Source organism: Pongo pygmaeus, chromosome 6, assembly GCF_028885625.2.
Source record: "Pongo pygmaeus isolate AG05252 chromosome 6, NHGRI_mPonPyg2-v2.0_pri, whole genome shotgun sequence".
Classification (NCBI taxonomy): domain Eukaryota; kingdom Metazoa; phylum Chordata; class Mammalia; order Primates; family Hominidae; genus Pongo; species Pongo pygmaeus.
This window is the reverse complement of record NC_072379.2, coordinates 154,663,121-154,682,965: the sequence shown is the minus strand read 5'-3', so window position 1 is coordinate 154,682,965 and position 19,845 is coordinate 154,663,121. Positions and strand designations below refer to the sequence as shown.

At 49.1% G+C, this 19,845-nt stretch overlaps 1 protein-coding gene across 9 annotated transcripts in view; it reads left to right on the top strand.

Annotated features, from left to right (window-relative positions):
- Positions 1 to 2,894, top strand: part of CNPY1 (canopy FGF signaling regulator 1) — a 45,342-nt gene extending 42,448 nt beyond the window's left edge. For 6 of the 9 annotated variants that reach the window (XM_054494154.2, XM_054494158.2, XM_054494157.2 and 3 more), the window contains exon 4: positions 235 to 2,894. In XM_054494154.2, coding sequence (XP_054350129.1) covers positions 235 to 272 — 38 coding nt within the window. In that variant the 3' untranslated portion in view covers positions 273 to 2,894. The remainder of the gene's footprint in view (positions 1 to 234) is intronic. The other 3 variants (XM_054494155.2, XM_063668032.1, XM_054494156.2) reach the window with 1 other exon arrangement.
- Positions 2,895 to 19,845: the final 16,951 nt, after the last annotated feature.

Here is a 19,845-nt window from a genome sequence, read left to right as displayed (position 1 = left end):
ATGAGGCAAGAACAGCAGTGTTGATCTTTGTTGAAGTTGGGTTTGGGGTGCAGGGGAATAGATTACACCCTTCTTTCTGCTTTTGGGTATTTTCTATAATAACATTTTGGGAAAATTTCCATAATAAAAGTTTTTAAAATATGCTTCCACCAGAACATAGTTTTTGCATAATGTAAATGACTTAATGGGCTGGTGTCTAAAATGATAATGATGCTATCTAATTTTTTTTTCCAGATTTGTGTGAAACTTCTGCTAATCATACTGAGCTCTAGGAGTGCCGTGCTGCTGGTTGTAGAGAGGAGTAAAGTCACACCCAAAGGTCAACGTCTGCATTTTATGTTTGCATGTTGTCTTTCATGATAAGAAAAATTTTGTCTCTTGTTTATACCGTGTTTGTCTCCGTTTATGATTTATTTTGAAAATCTGTTGTTTGACATCATGACAAACCCTGCATTTTTTTATAGGTGAAGCTGAGGAGTACATGAAACTTAAATTAACCTTTGCAGATTTTGATAAATCAAGCTTGACAATAAAGGATTTAATTCTTTATTGAGGAAAAAAGTGAAGACATTTCATAAACAAAATAGGGATTTCATAATGTATGCTGTTTATTTTATAACAGTGTATGTGCACATATACAAATGCAGTAGCTATCTGATAAGAACTGGATTTGAATTCTCAAATACTTGATTGCCTATAAATTTAAGGAAATACATGGCAACAAATTCAAAATGTGGTCTTCTGGGTGAGATATGGCTATTGGTAAAAGAAACAAACCCACTTTTTATCAGAAATGAAATTTAAATTTTTAGAAACCACAAGTTTAAAAACCCATCTGTAAAATTTAGTGGAATGTGTAAAAACTAATGAATGCTTTAATTTATAGTAAACAATAATTATATTGGCCCCTCAAACACCATTCTGAGTTTAAGTGGTTTAGAAAGTTGATTTATCATTGCATCATGTGTTAAAAGATGACACTAGTAATTGCATTTTGTTTTGCTCCAAACTCTTCTGGTTTGTTTGTTTTTCTTCTAAAGGTTTTTTTGACTCACATTTAGTGTGTTGAGTTTACTACTAAATAATCTACCATTCTTCTACAGGAATGGAAAGAGAGTTGGGACCTGGTGGGAAATTATCTTTTGGCCACACTTAATATACAAAGTCTAGTAACAATCACTCCTGGAAATTTCTTTATCTCTGTTACATTTGCATTCAATGGAATCTGACTTCAATGATTAAAAATGTCAGGGTATAGTCTACACCAGTTTCTAAAAAGAGACTCTCATTGTCTTTGGTGACAATCAAGTGGGTAGGATGCTACCAATTCCCTCTGGAAGACCCAAAACTCTTTGCCATATTGTTACTTAGTTGCTTAAAAAGCACATTATGTGTTTAAATCATTCTCCTGACTCTTCAGCAGGAAACAATTCTTAAATTTAGGAAAATTTACCAAAGCTAAGGGGAAGGGCTTTCCATGCCCCCTCCCCACCTAAACTCTGATTAAAAGTTAGTGAGTTAATGTCACTTAATTACTTGGGTGCTTTTTTTTGGTCTTGTCTGTGGCTGCTTAAGTCTGATGGCTCCTACATAACCCAACGAACTCGCATTCGAGCTGACACAGGATGGAAATAGAACTGAATAATAATTAACACTATTTTCCGGTAGGGTAGGACAATTGTTATTTAAAACATAGTCCATATAGCTTTATTTAAACGTATCTAGTTAAGGTTAATTTGGCATTTAAAGTAGTAAATCAGGAACATTCTCCTAACTTGGATTTTCTTGGGAAATGCACTAAACAGGAAAATTATTCCTGAAAACCTAGTGACCTTCACAGGAACATGGTGGGACCTGTGACATTAAGTAAGCTTCAGTGAAAAATGTTAACAGTTGTAATTGTAGAAGTGTTGCCAAATTTGTTTTCATACTCTCATTGATCATCATTAAAAATTCTCAAATGTAGGCAATGCTAACACTAATTATAGAAATTAAGAAAATGTGGGCTCCTGTTTGTAACTAAATGGACGTGGGGAGGTGCACCTCCTGTCACTGAGGAGTGCCTTTCATTGACAGTGATGCTTTGCTTTGAATGGAGAGGACGAGGAACCTTGACTTACAGTGACTATCTAAGGTTTTGCTAAATATGGCATTTCAGTTTTTTTCTTGGATTTCCCATTAAAAATAGTCTTGTATCTTGCAAATTTTTAATATGTCATGACTTGTATATTTTTCTTTCCAGAATTTTTTCCAGATCAAACTTGCTAAACTCATGTAAATATTTGTAGCTTATGAAGTTGCTGATTCAACCCGTATTTGAGTGATAACGCACAAACCACTGGATTTCTTCTGGCTTCAGGAAGTCTTAGGTTTCCCTATGGGTCACTGTTAGGTTGCGCTGCTTTTGCTAATGAACAATGAGATAGAGTAGCTACTCACTTTAGCATCCTCCTAGCCACCTTGGTGCCTTGTAAGTCACATTTGTTGACCAAAACCAAAATAAAACAAGTCATGGGGAAGAAACAAAAACAAAAACAAAATAAAAGAAACAAGGCAACATTATAGTGTGAGGAAAGTTTCTCAGAGTTGATGAAAAGCTACCTAATTCTATGTCCAAAAAACATCCCTGGAAAAACACGGGGTAGGGTGTGTAATGCTTATTAAAATAATGAGGAGAGAAGACTCGTTTGAGGCTGCATGGTTTCAAATTGTTCTTTTATGAGATGGTTGGTTTGGGTCTCCATGAAGACATGTGAACCTGTTCTCATAAAAAAAAAAAAAAAAAAGACCAAATTGGCTGAGATGCCCAGTTTATTTTTTGTGATGTGGATTACTATTTGCTAAGAACAAGCCAAGGACAATGAATCCATTTTACTGAGGAGTGGAGAGTGGGATTGTGCTAAGTCCCAAACGGGAAAGATCAATACTTTGTTTACTAAGACAACCCTAAAAAAATAGAGTCAATAGTTGGCTGTGCTTTTATATCTGTTTCTCAGCTTAGGTTGATATTTATTCACATACGTAATCACTATATCTAAATAAAAGATGATAAACTATATATCAAGCTTAAAATTCAGATTGTCATGGAATATGAGAAAAGTCATTCTTTGATGTGATTTTGTGGTCTGTTTTAAAGCTTGGTACAAATTTGTGAGGTGATGTTAAATGTGCTGAAGCTCACACAATAGGATATCGTATAGTTTGATACCAAGATGCAATTAACAATGATACTAAACCATCACAATGTGAATGCACCTGTGAGATATGTTTTTACTGTGATTCCCTAGCTATAATTTAATTCCCCTTTATACGTTTCTTAAATTCCTCAGATTAGTTGCTTTTAGAGCAAGAAACCAAGTGGATAAAAAGATCAAATACAATAAATGAAATAGAATTATGGAAGTTGTAAAAATGTACTGCCCTTAAATGACCTAGGGAAAGATAACAGTAAATGATACTGCTCTCACACGAAGTTTAACTTCTTGCCCTTTCCCCTAAATGTGTGTTTGCTGAGGAGAGAGGCTCTGCTTTTTGCAGTCCACTTTTCACGATCTGCCCCAATGGCAGGAGGTGCTGATGATATTTAATATAATATTGGCTCATTCACTTGTGGGGTCATCACCAGAAACATGGGGCTTTGCTTCAGAAGGACAGTTTGTGGAAGAGGAGTCTTAGATGTCACGTACAGCTTTCTACCCTTCTGGGTTCTTCAGGGAAGTCCAAAAATAGATGGATGGATAAATAGATAAACAGAAACATGGAAATGTAGATACATGCATACAAATACACAGACACGGACATACATAACAGGACACAGGGAGATCAGCTAGAGCTTTGAATTTCCAGTGTGGAGATCTCAGGGAAAAAATAGGGTCTTTATTTTTAATTCCTTAATTAAAGAAACATTCCTATGCTCCTTATCTTGGAGAATTATCTCAAGATTTTTATGAAAGATAAAAAATTACAGTGGACATAAAAAAGATTCTACCCGGCCACGGTAAGAAATTCGTAAAACATATTTAATCTCTTATGAAGTTGCTGGGAAGCAAAAATGCCATGAGGCTGCACTGGAACTAGCTTAGAATCTTATAGTATGTGTCACTATATGGAACATGGATTTCAGTAAACCACGGATTAAGTAATTTCCCTCTAAAGCATAATAGCACAGAGTAAAAGCCCAGTACAGTAAGATGAGCAGATTGATAGATAGTCCTGTTCCCTCAAAGCCACAGGGCAGGGGGAAATTCACGAATCACGAGCTTAGTGAATCCAAGATGTGACCCAGACGGGCATGGCCTTCCTGTGGAGCTGATAAGGGCTCCAGTAACTTTCTTCTCCTTTCGGGATTGTTCACACACCAGCATCTAGGGAAGGCAAGTTATGTACTGAAGCATCGGATGCCCAGTGTCCCCTGATTAAGCATGGCCAGGGCTCAGAAAGATCCGATATACTGTAAGTAAAAATATGAATAGCTATCTCAAACTTTATGAATAGCAAGGTTGGCACCTGAGAAGTTAGACCGTACTCCTGATGTTTGATATTAAGGGTTTGCCTCATAGCAGCTTTCTAAACAAGTGGGAATTTCTCTACAGTGTATTCTCTGATATTGGCCAGTAAAAGGTGACTGTAATCCACGAGGTGACACCATTGTCAACAGAGACAGAGAAGATTTCAATCAGGCGATTTTCATTGTCTGATAGAAGTAATCTTCATGGTTCTGTTGTTCTTCATTAAAGGGCGCTGATGAAGCACCTGCATGCCCTGTGGTTTACAGAAGAAAGTGGAGAACCAAAAAATAGACTATTTGGTCCCTATTAAAAATGGACCGTATGTAAAGCGATGTGGTATTAAAACAGAGTGAAATCTAATACAAATGTGGCTTCAACAAGTGTTATTAAATTATTAGACCTTTAGGTAAAAATACACCCTTGAATTGCTTTTATATGCAATCAAAGCCATGATGAAATATTAATGCCCTAAGGTTAAAGGGTCTTGGGTGCATGCGTGTTTTGAAGCAGTGCCCCTAAATGATAAACAGGAAATGTTGCAGGTTAGCTCACTTTTGCATATGCTGTGGATGCTGACACCTTGACCAGTTTCGAGAGTGGAAACCCCACTGGAAATCCTCACTCAGTTCCAGGGATCTGGGTCACCTGTGCCTGGTGGAGCTCGTGTGTGCCCGTGGGTGTGGTGTGGCTCTCTCTTTCCAAACCGCAAAAATCCCAACCGTTTTTGTGAGCATGCACTGGCCCTATGGCAAGATCCCACTGTAGAAAGACGGCTGTGTCGAGGTTAGAAGAGAGGGCTGATTGCAACAAATCCCCTTCTGAAACAAAGCCCAGTAAAAAGATGCTGTTCCCCTCACTAATGGGTGGACGCACGGGGGCTTCAGAAAGAAACACGTTTGAGTTTTTTGTTGTTGTTAAGAAATGCTTTCCTTTGTGTCTGATAACTGAGTCTCAAGTCCAGGAAAACGATAGCATCTCTAGTTCTTGTGCTTCCCTTCTAGTAACTAGTGATTTATTAACAGACCAGGGGTGTTTTCTCCTGTGCACTGACAGTGTTAAGTAAGGTACCTTTAGCCTCATACCTCAGCCCAGGCGGCAGCAGGCGCAGAGGCCCCAGCCTGGGCCCTGCATAGGCCGACCGGGTGACCTAGCCCAGGGCTGGCTGGCCCAGGCGGAGCCCCTGGGCACAGGCAGTGAGGGCAGAAACCCCAGGCTGGCGGCTGCGGCATCTGTGCCTCGGGGCCCCTGGCAGTCCTGCATCCCTGCTCCGGGCAGCCCATGCCCTTGAGCGTAGGCTATCCTCACCCCGCCAAGGTGGATCCCAAAGGAACAGACGCCACAGCACAGGCTCAAACAAAGCTTTATATCAGGGAGGAGGGTGAGCCCACTGCTTCCTTCCCATTCATTCCCACATTGATTTGTACCTGGGAAAGGCCCCAGCACAGCTCAGGTCCCTCCTTGCGGCTGGCAGAATGAGTCCGCGCTTCCTGTTAGTTATGAGTTACCACTGTCCGCACTGGAGAAGCGCTTCCCCCTGGGCAATGGAATGGAACCTGTGGTGCAGAATCCTGAGAAAGGGCTGGGGGAGCCTCCCGGTGATCCAATCCCGCACCCCTGGCTTGGGGGCAGTGCACCTCAGCCCCTCCAGGACTGTGGAACAGTTGGGTGGGGTCTTGCAGCTGAGCTTGGTAGCCGATGATGGTTTCCAAGTAACCACCGCTGCTCTTTGAGATTCCTCTTGGTTTAATCTTCCGCGCAGAACTCAGATGCCCGGCGAGCCCTTCTGAGCGCCCGGCCCCCTAAGACCTGCCGTGCTCAGTGTTCTGAACACACGCACCCTTGCCCTTGGCCTTTTTGGGTTTGTGCTCAAATAAGCAAATAGGAAGCGCTAGTGCGCCTCAGGCCCCGTGCTGGGCGCCGAGAAGGATACAGGAGTGGTGCAGGCGGGGCACAGAGGTCCTCGTGGGGAGAGGAGCCCCCGAGGTCAGACCAGCATGGCGGGAGGGCGGCCTGTGGTGCGGCCTGGTGAGGACATTTAGTGTGGAGGGTGGTGCTGTGCTTAGTTGGACAGGGCCTCCACCCTGAGCTGCGAGGAGAGCAGGGACCACGAAAGACCAGGCCACTGGCTGTCTGGAAGCGCTGACACAAAACACCAAAATGGGAGAACTTTAAGGCAAAAAATGTGTTCTTTGGTTGGGTGGCCTGTGGTAGCGATGAGGGAAGGAGGCCAGGCCAAGAGCTCCAGTGATGTCGGGGATAAGGGAGCCTCTTGGAGTGTCCCGCCTGAGAACCAAGGAGTAAGATCAGGATGACTCAGTACCTGCTGGGAGGACCCAGAAGGGGACTTCCCCCACACCCTCGATGGCGGCCAATGCCTCACCCAGCTGGGAAGATCCAGAAGGGGACTTCCTCCCCTCCCCCCACCCCATGCGGCCCAGAGTGCCTCACCCAGCCAGGCTTTGTCCTAGGCCAAAACCCAAGGCAAGTGTTCCCAGGCTGTGTGATAGAGAACTTTTCCTGATCTCAGGTGGGGTCTTGGTTTTGCAGGAGGACTAAGAGTGTTGGGAATCTCCAGGCACCGCCCCCTGCCCACGCCACTGCATAGACCCCAGGGGCTGTGCCTGGAACAGGATGTCCACAGGAAGTGCCGTCTGATAACCCGGAGGCCTTGGAGGACAGGTCCTGCGAAATTTCAAGCTAAACACAGACTCTGACTGTAAGGTCCCTGCACCTGCCTCGGTGCGCATGGACTTGGTGGTGGGCCTGAAGCCAGTTTGCATCCTGATAGCTTCCTTTTGAAAGCCAGGCCTAGGGAGTGTGTCTCCAACACAGGCTGGTACCTGACGGTCCTGGATCAGGGGATTCTCTCCTTTCAAGATGTCACTGCCACTGCGTAGAGCTCCTCACTGAGGCCTGCTTCATCAGCGGGCTCAGTCTCCTGCCTTGTGCCCACCGAGGGGACGTTTCTGATTCTTTCTACTGCATCCATTTCAGAGACCAACTCTTGGTCATCTGAGCCTCCTCCCCTGCTGCAGAGGCACCTGGACTGTCCCAGTTGCCCTCCCCAACCCTTCAGAGGAGCAGGGTGGGCCTGTGCGGGCCTTGCTCTGGGGAGCCTTGGGACTCTGCTCCTCTGGAGGGATATTGAGACCAGAGCAGGCCCAGCCTGGATGGGGCAGGCGGCCTCTACCAATTCAGGCTGCTCAGGCAGGAAAACTACAGAAGAAAAGGGCTGCCAACCTCTTTAGCTTGGGTTTCTTAATTAAAACCAGATAAAACAAAATGAAAATTGGAAAAAATATATATTTTTTCTTATAAGAGAAATACAAATATTTAGAAAACACAGATTTTAAAAATATGAAAATAAAAAGTCTCCAAATTTCATCACCCAGAGAATTGTTTACATCATATATATACACATGCATATCTGTTAATACACGTGTGTATATACATACATCTATAAATTAGATTATATCTTATCTACCGTATTATGACCTGGCCTTTTCACTTGATGTATTGTGAATCTTCATGTCACTCAGATTCTTCTACAGCATAACATTTAATGGCTGCAAAGTGTTTATTTCACGTGCAAACCACGTTTATTTAACAAATCTCCTGTATTAGGTCGTTTCGATTATTTTCACATGTTTATTATTGAGAACAATGCAGAGATTAATTTTTGTAAGTGAATATTTAGCAAATTCAAGAACATTTCCGTCAGCTAAAATTGCAGAGGTGGAAGGCTCTCAGGGGAAGTCAGTGCTGGGAAGCTGGTGACGGTGGGAGAAGCTGGTGACGGTGGGAGAGGCTGGCTCAGGGCAGGCCAGGCTTCCACCCGTGGTGCCAGGTTTCTTGCTGCTCTAGGAAGGTCTAGGGAGACTTGGAGCCACATTTCCAGTGACGCTGAGTCCTCCAGGGAGACCTGGCACCGGGCAGGTGAGGAAGGAGAAGAGTCCTGCCCACGGGAAAGTCCCATCTTCAGTTCCAGGACAGGGAACCGGCACCGACCCAAAACCCGCCCCGAACCTGCTGCCCAGGCTCGGCAGCAGGGCTGTTTGCTGAGCCTCGGCCGGCCGGGTGAGCCCAGACCCAAACCCAGCCCACCCAGGCTCCGCAGCAGGATTCCCATCTTCAGTTCCAGGACAGGGAACCTGGACGGACCCGAACCCCGCCCCGAACCCGCCCGTCCAGACTCCGCAGCAGGGCTGTTTGCTGAGCCTCGGCCGGGTGAGCCCAGGACGCCACGGCTCCTGCTAGCATGGCGACGGTGGTGAGCTCAGCACTGCCCTTTACAGTTTATATGTCTCTCCCGAGGGCACTATTTTATTTCATCCTTGCAACAATTTTGTGGAGAAATGCCATGTTCATCTCCACCTTGGGAAGAACAGACTAGGGTCTGGAGACTTACAAGTGGCACAGGTCAAAGGCCAGATTCCCGGCTCTGCAGCACGCGCGTGCCTCCCTTGAGGGACTGCTCAGGCGGAGAAAGACCCCAGACCTGGACTTCCTGCCCTCCCTGCTCTCGTGGGCCAGACCCTGTAAATGCAGTGGTTGGACCACACAGTGCCTGCGGCCTTGGGCTCTGACGCAGGAGCAGGGTGTCAGGAGATCCAGGCTGCAGGGCTCTGCACTCGGATGTGGTGGGGTCACACATCAGCACTGAAGCATTTCCTTTGAGAAGACCATGACTTTCTGGGCAGCCCGGCGGCTGCTTATTAGGACAGGCTGGACATGGGCTTGTCCGTGGTGACAACTCTCTTAAATATCATGGTGTGAACATGTATGTCAACAAGAGGCAGGAGAGCACCCTGAGGAACACATACCGCACGGGTGTGCTGGGGGCCCAGCGTCGTGGCTGCGGCAGAGCAGACCATGGAACCAGCACTCACTCCAAGGCCTCCGCAGCAGCACAAGGCATTTGGGGTCCCCAAGGCCCCACATGGCCTGGTGGTGGGGAACAGAAACGGCGCCCACATGTTACCACTGACCCAGAGAGGAACGTAGGGCCAAGTGCGTCAGAAATCCTTCTTGTGGGGACTGACTCCTTTGAATACAAATAATTTTGGGGTGTGGCCACAGGGTCAAGCCCTTGACCTGGCACAGCTATTGATTGTATGGATTCTTCAGTATGGTAGCAGTGATTTGTTGACCTTACCTTTCCTCTGTCTTTTTTTTTTTTTTTTTTTTTTTTTTCTCTAGAGAGCTGACATCCTTTTAGCAAATATTCATTTTGCCTTTCCATATTCCTGTAAACCAGAGCTTCTTCACCTTTCTTAATGCCACGGATCTTTTTGGCAGCCGTGGGATGCCTATTGACATACCCTTCTGAGATGAATATATTTAAATGCATACAATAAGATACACAGGATTTCAAGGGAACCAGTCCGATTTCAATAGTTACAAAACGTATTTTCATTGTGATGCATCTTTCTTTACAAATATCTTTAATAACAAGATCTAGCAGCAGGTCTACTGGCAAATTTTAAAGTAGTGACGAGCAGAAATGATATTCTGAGATATCTGTAGGTATAACATGACATGAAAATATCCGTGGTTTAAATCAGCCGCAATGTCACAGGCGCTGCTAAACCGTGCAAGGGTTTGATGTCTACTTCATAATGAAAAGAAAAAGTGGATTCCAGTTAGAGATGGACTAGCAAAAACAAGGATGAACTTTTCCCATCTAAGTTCACAGGATCCAGATTTAAAACTCCGCTTTAAAGTAAACAGAAATAAGTAATCCTGTTTAGAGGAGCCCGAAGCACAGAGAGGCTGAGTGTTTGGCCCAAGACAACACAGCAAATTAGAGCTTCTGTTGAATACATTGCCTGGCCGGTGCCGTCCTCATTTTTCCTCATTAACTTTTTTGTAAGTGAATATTTAGCAAATTCAAGAACATTTCCATCAGCTAAAATTGCAGAGGTGGAAGGCTTTTTTTCCTCATTAACTCTTGGTCTTAAAATGAACACTAATCTGTAAGTTTCATCCTGAAATGCTTCCAAAAAGATTAATTGACTACATTTACTACTCAAATGATGAAGACTACTGGTGAATTTACAAGACTTTTAAAAGAGCATTTTAGAAAATAGGAAAAGGGTTATAATTTACAATTCAAACCCAAATCACAGGCAGAATTGTTCAATTAGGGGAGGATTAGAAGATTCATTTTTATCAGGGAAAATCTTGAAAATCCAATGTCCAGTGCTCATTTTTGGTCGCATGATAAATTAGTGACAAGACTGTTTGAAGAAATCCTTCAGACCAACATCCACACTTAAAAGAAACGGACATTTATACATAAGTTAGCTGTAAGCTCCACTTATTGTATTTTGATGGCAAAGGAGACCATGACCGTTGGATCCTCGGGTGCTGAAATAGTTCACAAAATAAAGTGCTCTGGAGGAAGTGGTCTTCCCAAATACAGATTGATTTCATAGACTTCTAGAAATGTATACCAAATAGAATGGAACAGTCTGTGGTTATTTCCTCATTTAACTAATAATCTAAATGAAAGGATGGGCAATGTGACTCTTCACTCTGTCATAAATCAAAAGTATAATTTCCCATACAGATTTCTTTTCCATGACTGCCAAGCTTATTGCATGATACCACGGAGTCATCTTTCCATAATAAAGACGTCCTAACCCATTCACAGGGAACCTTCCCAGGAGGAAGCAAACTCTTCCTCTCTGCCATTTCCGGACTGGTTTCCTCTCTCCGTCCCCTGACTTTCATCTCGGCTAAGTTTCTTTTTGTCTCCCCCTTGTCCCCCTGAGTCTCAGCCATGGATAACCCTGCTGCGCAGAGATGGTTGAGAGAGGCCAGTGTGAGCTTGAGTGTGGAAATTTGTCACGTACAGAGATGGCACCCAGAATGCCTAGGGTGGTCCCCACGCCTTCAGCCCCCCACTTCACCAGGTCCCTCTCCTCTCTGACCCCAGCCTCCTCCTCCTTCCTGCTTCCTGCCCTGCTTGTTTCTTCCCTCTTGGATTAACTCTTCCCCCTCTCTCAGCATTTTCCTTTCTCCTTCCAGGTTTTTTTTATCCCAGTATTCAAGTACATCTGGGTACTCCCAAAGCAAGCCGGGTGGGGCCAGGGAAGGAGCTGCCCACGGAGACCTGGTGTGGTGAGGACACTGCTTCAGGCCGAAGGGATGGCCCTGGGCTTTGTGCTGGACCCCTTGGCTTCAGTTTCTGTAAAAACCCGGTAAAATCTAGGGTTGATGGGGCGGTTTCTGAGTTCCTTTGATTACTCCACGATTCCATGAACTCCCAGCACCCACTCCCACGTGCGGGGGCGGTGGCCATGTCTCCCCCTCCCCTCTCCAGCCTGGGTCTTGTTTCTCCGCCTCAGCCCTGGAGGTCTGTCTGTCCACCTGTTTCCCACCCCGTGTCTCCCTCCCTGTCGGGTTCCTGCACCCTGGTCCCAGGAGCCCCTCTGCCGCCCCGCCCTGGCCCTCCTGCAGTCTCGACACCCGCTGCTGCGGCCGCACCCTTCCTCCGCCTGGTCGCCTGGTAGCTGTGTCTTGTCGCTGATGCTCTTCGCTCTAATGGCCTTTGTTGGATCGTCTCCTTTTTCACTTTTGTTTCTGTGGGGTTCTCTAAACTGTTTGCTCATTTCAAAAAAAAGAAATCCATCTTCCGCGTTACCCCGTTCTCTCCTGCCCTAGCAAGTCCTACAAGCGTGTTTCCTGTAGGCCGAGCCAGATGCCTGAGGCCAACCATGGCAACAGCAAGGGCGCGGGGGTGGAGCCCGGAGCTGGCCAAGGCAGCTCATCCAAGCCTCGGCTTCCCCTTCTCACGGAGGGAGGGCCGGACGGAGCAGCCCAGGACTCCCAGGGGATGAAAGAACATTCCAGAAACCCAGCCCCTGTGGCAGGCCTTTAGGCACCTCCAGCTTGCTGGGTGCTGCAGGGGGGCAGAGGGGAGTTTCCGGTTCCTGGAGAAATCGCTCCTTGCTCCTTAGTGACACTTGCTGCTAATATTAATTGTAAGTGTGTGAAGACAGCACCAGCAGAGAAACCAAACAACCTCCTGTAGCAGTCCTGATGTAGAGGAAGAATTTCAGCCTCGCCCGAGGCCCGGTCTATTCCTGTGAGAACTTCTTCCCTGGTCCTTTTCCTTCTGAAGCCGTAGCCTTCTCGGATTTGCCTGAGAGGGCTACAGTTGAGGAGCCTCATTGTCCCCCATCCCTGCAGGCACGGGGGCAGGACACTCCCTAGCCCAGGCTCCTGATTAGAAATGTAAAAGAGTTTCTCCTGCGGGAGCAGATGCCCCGCCACTTCCTGAGAGGTCCCTCCTTTTCTCTTCCCACTCTTAAAGACGCAGGGCACACAGAAGACGCAGCCATGCGTGCAGCTGGGCGGGCCATTCAGCGCCCTGCCCTTCCCGGGCTCTGCAGTGGCCGGGGCGGCCGCGTTCAGCCTCTGCTTCTGGTGGCTTCTGAAGCATGAAGGCCTGGGCAGCGGTGCTCAGGACAATCCTCCCTGGGCGGGGCGAGGCCGGGAGCTGGGCCCCTGTCCCCCGAGTTCTGCGTCCCGGGTTCCCTGCTGTGATGGGAGGCTGTGATTGAGGGAGCCTCCCCTCGGCGGTGTTAAAGTGACCACGCTCTGCTGTCCTGCCAGGGAAGCTTGGTGGTCCCAGCTGGTGCCACTCCCTGGGGTATGGGATGGGGTGCCTGGATGCTGCCTCTCTCCCACTGCCTGGCAAGCTGCACACAGCCTGGGCCCAAAGAGAACAGACACAGAACCCCGGGAGGAGCCAGCCTGCCCCACTGGCTCTGGGCACAGATCTGTTCCACAGCTCTGGCTTCCATGGCTCTGCCTGTGTCTCCTTCATGCCCAGTGCAGGTCCTCACCCTTCTGTCCCAGCCTCAAAGTGGTGGCCTCCCTCCCACCTGCCCTTCCACCTGCTGCCAGAGAAGTCTCTAGAAGCAGGCCTGCGATCACATTGCCCTGCACGCCTCCACTGGCTCTCGATGCACACGAATGAGTCTGGGCCTCCACGCTGTCCCTCCAGCTTTGCCTTTGTGTACCTGGCATCACTGGGCAACAGCATGATTCTGCCCCTCCCCGGGCAGTGCCTACAGTTGCCCCTTCCTGGCCTTACCAGCCCCAGTCCGAATCCACACAAGCCTTGTCTACCCACGGAGTCCAGGACCCTGCTCATGGGGGCCTGCCCTGGAGGGGCAGGACGGGGCGGCATCCCGAGGGTCGGCCTCGACAGCATCCCCGGGAGGAGACCTGGCTGAAGCGGGGAGGCGGGCACCCAGTTTCCCTGAAAGCTTCCTAGCAGGCGAGTGTGTGCGCGGTGGGTCTCGCTCCCAGACCCCTGTGCTCCTGACTCTGGGAGGTCAGTTGTACCTGCCCCACCCAGCGCAGTGCCTTGCCTATCACGAGGGAAACTCAGCGCTGAAGTCCCCATGGAGGCTGGAGCCTCAGTGTCTCCACTCGTAAGAAGGATGGAAGTCACAGCTGTCTCGCAGAGCTGTGGTGAGGGGTTGCTGTAACTTCAAGCACACAGCACAACACCTGGTACATGGGACGCAGCCGTGTCAGTTCTAAGACACACATGGAGCTTATCACCCAAAGCGAGCTGCTTGAGAAGTTGCAGAGGGGTGGACAAGGCAATAGACATGAGACGAGCCAGCCGGATTTGGGGGTTTCCAGCTCCTATTGTTACAGAAAATGCTCAGCAAAGAGTATTTATAGACTGAGTAAAATTTTAAGCAGCCAGGTTTCTTACGAGACTAAATGGGAAGTGGCAGGGAGGGGCCGAGTAACAAATGTGACACGCAAGGATCTGTGGGTGGTGAGAGGGTCCCAGACGGCACTGGGGCTGGAAGATGGCTGTGGAGGCAGCAAAGGCAGAACCCCTGCAGAGAGAAGAGCTCGCTGTGCAGGACGTTTCCAAAGGGCGTGGCTTGGGCAGTCCCCTCACCCTGCCAGTGTCCCCCACAGGGAGGTGGTGACAGCCCTTTTGTCCCTCTCAGGGTTGCAGGAGGAATGAGATGAAGGGCTTACCCTCAGAGTGCTTAGAGAATAAAATGGGAGGATGCGGCATTGCTCAGCTGAGTCCAGGCCTGGGGTGGGGTGTCCCTCCGGCTGCAGGGATGGGTGTCAACAGCAGCTGAGCACCAAGGGTGGGAGGGCCTGGACTAAGGGGGTGAGAAGCTGGCCCACGCTGGGCTGAAGGATGCAGCCGGGGTGCTGGACAGAAGGGTGATGGTCGAGGGTGGGCCAGAGGATCTCTGCCGCCTTCCTGCACACCTGGAGGGATGACTCCTGGGTAAGGACCACCAGGATGTCTGTCTTGGGCAAAAAGTTAATTTTCAGGGAAAATGAGACCATTATTAGCTTGGTGACCAGTTTGCCCTGCCCAAGACCAACCACCACCCAAATGCACACCCACCCTCACCCTCAGCTGGGGGCCTTCAGGGGCACAGACCTTTAAGCAGAGTGCAGTCTAATGGCTCGGTGCCCCATTAACGTGCGAGTGACCACAGCCAGCTGCTGCCTGAGTTTTTCCTTCCACCAGGCACTGAGCACGATTGGACTGTCAGCCCCCTTGTGAGTACAGAGGCTCGGGCCAAGGTCACCCCACCCAGGTGATAGGAGAAAAGCCCAGTGTGAGTCTAGACGGCAACGCGGTGGGCTGGAGAGACGGCAGGGCTGAAGAAGGGGTGAGGGTCCTCCTGCAGCCCCCGGGCCAGATCAGGGAGCAGAAGGAGGAGAAGCTGCTGATGAGCAGCCCCCCAGGATGCCCTTGGGTTTCCCACGCTGGCTGGAGCACTTGGAGAGGTGTGGGGGCAATAGCAGACAATGGCTTTGTAAGCAGAGATGCAGACTTGTGCAATGGTAATAATGACGGCTCATGTTTCCCCAGCCCTTCACACGCCAGGGCTGCCTTAAGCTTTTCGTGAACATGATTTCTTTTAATCTTCACAATAGCCAAAGTAGGCACCATCACCTCTCCTTTACAGAGGAGGAAACTGAGGCCCAGGGGCTGATGGCTGGACTCAGCCGGGGCTGGCTGTAAGCCTGTGTCCCTTCACGGCCTGTCCTGGGCAGAGGGCCGCACACCCGCCTCCTCCTCAGAGAAGCCACTGTTCCAGCATGATAGGAGGGAGGGGCAGGACCGCTTGCAGCTCCTCGCTGTCCATGGTCACTGGGCACCGATGGGTGCCTGGTGGAGACAGCACACCGGGTGCCCAGGTGCTGAGGGAGAGAGGGAATGACGCGGGGTCTCCCGCTGCTGGGAGGACACCATGCCCTGTCTGGAGGCCCAGACCACGACTATGAAAACCAGCAAATAACAAGCACTGGTGAAGATGGGGAGGAACTGGGGCCCTTGTACCCTGTGGTGGGAGGGAAAAATGGCTCAGCCACCGTGGAATGCTAGATGATGGCTCCCCAAAAAATGAAACCTAGAATTACCGTATGGTCCACATTTCCACGGCTGGGTGTATATACCCCAAATAAAAAAACGCGATTTTTAAAAAGAGGGCCACACCACAGACAATGTCTTAAGGCCAGAGGCTGAAGGAGGTCAGAGAAGGGCCAGCAGTGGGGTCTGCACCATCTCCTGGGAGCTCCCCAGGGCTTCCTGTACCCCAAGTGTAGCTCACGCTCGCCTGTGGTGTTGAATGAATGAGGACTTGAGTAGGCGGCTGAGCTAAGTAAGTGTTCCCCACCCTCTCACCACAGACCCCTGGAGGCATAGAGTCCTGATGAATGTCCTTCCGATCCAGAATAAATAGCAGGCCTTGGGTTTAGATGGCCTGGCTCAGATCCCTGAGCGCCAGGGTTTCTTCCCTCCTCTCTGAGTCCCCCACGTGGAGCCAGCATGTGCTGCCTGGTCAAAGCACATTCCCAGCCTCCTCGTGCTTGAGTGTGACCATGTGGTGACATTTTCTCAAGGAAGGTCAGGCCTGGCCTCCAGACGCCAGCCTTGCCACCTCTCCACACTTCCAGCCACGGAGTCTGGACAGTGAGGCCACTCACAGCTTTGGCTGGGCAGATGGCAGCGAGGCCCTGGGGATGAGGAGAGCCGTGCTCTCCAGCACAGTAGCCACGAGCCCCATGTGTCACTTTATTAAAACCAATTCAAATTAAATAAAATTTAAAATTTGTTTCCTCAGTTGCACTAGCTCAATTCAAATGCCCAGTAGCCATAGGGACTGGTGGCCACGGGATGGGACAGCACCTGCTCAGGTCACTTCCGTCATCACAGAAATTCTATCAGGCGGCACCCAGGATGAGGCTGGATTTCTTTTCTTTTCTTTTCTTTTTTTTTTTTTTTTGAGACGGAGTCTCTCTCTGTCACCCGGGCTGGAGTGCAGTGGCACAATCTCAGGTCACTGTGAGCTCCTCCTCCTGGGTTCATGATGTTCTCCTGCCTCAGCCTCCCGAGTAGCTGGGACTACAGTCGCCTGCCACCACGCCCGGCTACTTTTTTGTATTTTCAGTACAGACGGGGTTTCACCGTGTTAGCCAGGATGGTCTCAATTTCCTGACCTCGTGATCCGGCCTCCTCGGCCTCCCAAAGTGCTGGGATTACAGGTGTGAGCCACCGTGCCCGGCCGAGCTTGGGTTTCTAAATGACCCCTAGGAACACAGCTGCCCCACAGTCTGGGGACCGTTAACAGCAAGAGGATGTCGTGACAGAAGTAAACTCCTGCGTTCCCTAGGTCACTGTATTTTGGGGACACTCTGTTATGGCACCCAAGCTTTACATATATGTATTTGTGGATGTATGTATTTATACATGTGTATTGTGGATGTATGTGTTTCTGAACGCACACGTGTTTGTGTGTAGGCTTATTCATGTGTATATAAATCAGGCCTCAAATATATAGGTGGGTGCCATTGTGACTGACAAAATGCAGAGTCTTTTAAAAGCCCGTTGGAGCCCAGAGTTGTTTGTTTGACTTTGTATATTTTCTCAGAAAGTACTAAAAATATAACTACCATCTGGTTATAGACCTCAAAGCCTGTAGATATTAAAAAATAGATTTTTTTTTTTTTGAAACGGAGTCTCGCTCTGTCACCCAGGCTGGAGTGCAGTGACGCGATCTCAGCTCACTGCAACCTCTGCCTCCTGGGTTCAAGTGATTCTCCTGCCTCAGCCTCCCGAGTGGCTGGGATTACAGGCGGGCACCACCACACCCAGCTAATTTTTGTATTTTTAGTAGAGACGGGGTTTCACCATGTTGGCCAGGCTGGACATGAACTCCTGACCTCAAGTGATCCGCCACCTCAGCCTCCAAAAGTGCTGGGATTACAGTCTTGAGCCACCGCGCCCAGCCAAAAAGAGATCCTTTTACCTGCAAAGGTTGGGAATCATGGAACCAGATGAGCGCGACAAGCAGGGTCTGTGGAGGAGACAGAGGCCTCCCGGGTTGGCTTCTTGCACCCTGCTGTGCCCAGAGCTGCCATGGGCACAGCTGGATTTTGCCCACTGGCCTGGGTACAAAGCAATAGGTGGAGCAGATGATTTGAAGCAGGCAAGGCACACAGGAGTCCCCAGGTGAAGAAAGGACTCAATTTCCCATCCCTGTTTTACAGATACCAAACCTGAGGCACAGGGAGGTTGAGTCCCATTCCCAGGGGCACACAGCTAGGAGAGGCACAGTCAAGCTTCAGAGCCAGGCGCCCTGGCCCCAGCCCTGCTCTGGATACCTTGGCGGTGGCTGGAGTGGCGCGTGGAGCTGCAGCAATGGAGGCGTGTCTTGCTTCTTTGAGGCCTCACCGCTGAACTAGGAAAAATCTCCCTTTAGCCCGCTCTCCCCAGCCTGCCAGGTACCTGCTGGCCTTTGTTCAGGCTGTCAGATAACAGGCAATCGTGCGCTTAGTTCTCTCTGATGTGAACACCTCCGCTCGGAATTCTCAGCGACAGTCAAGAAATAAATTTTGTCTAGGTAAACAAGCACCTTGTGCTAAGTAAGAATGATTGTCCTTCCTGAGCCTCCGCGACGGAGCCATGGTGAACAGAGTCACGTCTGTCCAGTGAGAGCTCGGCGTTGCTGTATCCCTGTATCGCCTCCTGGAGCCCTGGACCCCTGTAGGCAGTGAGGGCTGAAGGACCAAGCGAACAGCCTCTGGCCCTAGAATCCTCCCCCATGAAGAACACCCTTTTCTGACCACCTCTTTGGGGTTCCACTGGGCCTGACTGCAGACACAGCACAGGGACCCTTGGAGGGGCCGGGGAATGGGTCAGACATGCCCTGAACTTCCCTAAGAGCTCTGCTGGCCTTGATGATCACCAGTCTCCTTCCTGGTCTTAGAGACTGGGAGTCCCCACAACATCCTTTAAACAGCGGGGGATCGAAACTCAGAGGCTCTGAGTGGCTGCCCAGGTAGTCCCCCAAATGCCTGTGGGAAGCTGTTTTGTCCTGTTTTTCACTGCATCACGGTTTGATTTCTCGTCTTTAAAGCAATTAACATTTGGCATCAAACAGGGAAACAGAGCCTCGCCCCCGCAAACGCCTCACTCACACACGTGTGGACATGCACACACCCACACGCGTGCGCACTGCTGCTCATGACAGGGAGCTGTCTTTCCTACTCCCGCGGTCATCCCACTGGCAGATGACCAGGTCCTAGGCAGTAGCAATGCGGCACAGCTGCAGGAGATCCGAAGCTGCCTGGGCTGTCCACAGTGGCCTGGGCCTCAGCTGCAGCTTCCAGCACAGCTGCTTAGATAGGGCCAGACTTTTTTTTTTTTTTTTTTTTTTAGACAAACTTGAAGCTCATAGTGTGGTCAAAGATGTGGTTTGCGAGCGCCCATGGCAGGATTCCCACCGCAGAGACTCCTGTACATCGGGTATGAGGCAGCACATTGTGTGCAATGCATTCTGGTCTTTTTTCCTCCCTCCAGAAGAGGCTCCATTTATGTGTTAGGCTTTAAGAGGCTGGGCGTACCAAAAGGAAGTCTCTGAAACGCAGTCCTGTCGAACACCTCTTGAGTTGATTCTTCTGATATCACAGGAGTTCTTCCTATCACTGTATATTATTGGGTGCGAGTCCCCGGTCCTTCCTCTACGAGGAGGCAGTGGAGGGAAGAGTTGAACCTCTTCTCGCACATACACCTGAGACTCCCTGGCTCTCTCTGTGGGCCACAGGATGGGCTTCAGTTGTGGTGAGTAATAATTTTGTTATTGCGGTTTTTACATTGATTTGGAACATGGTGTTACACAAAATGCTGAAATTGAAAAAGACAGGATGAGTCACCTTTGCCCCGTCTCCTCTTCAAGTCTGATCCTAATTGAACGGAGAGTGCAAACTGCACGCCAAGATTTGCAGAACAAAGGCCTCCCCGCCCACAAGTTCCTCATGGCCT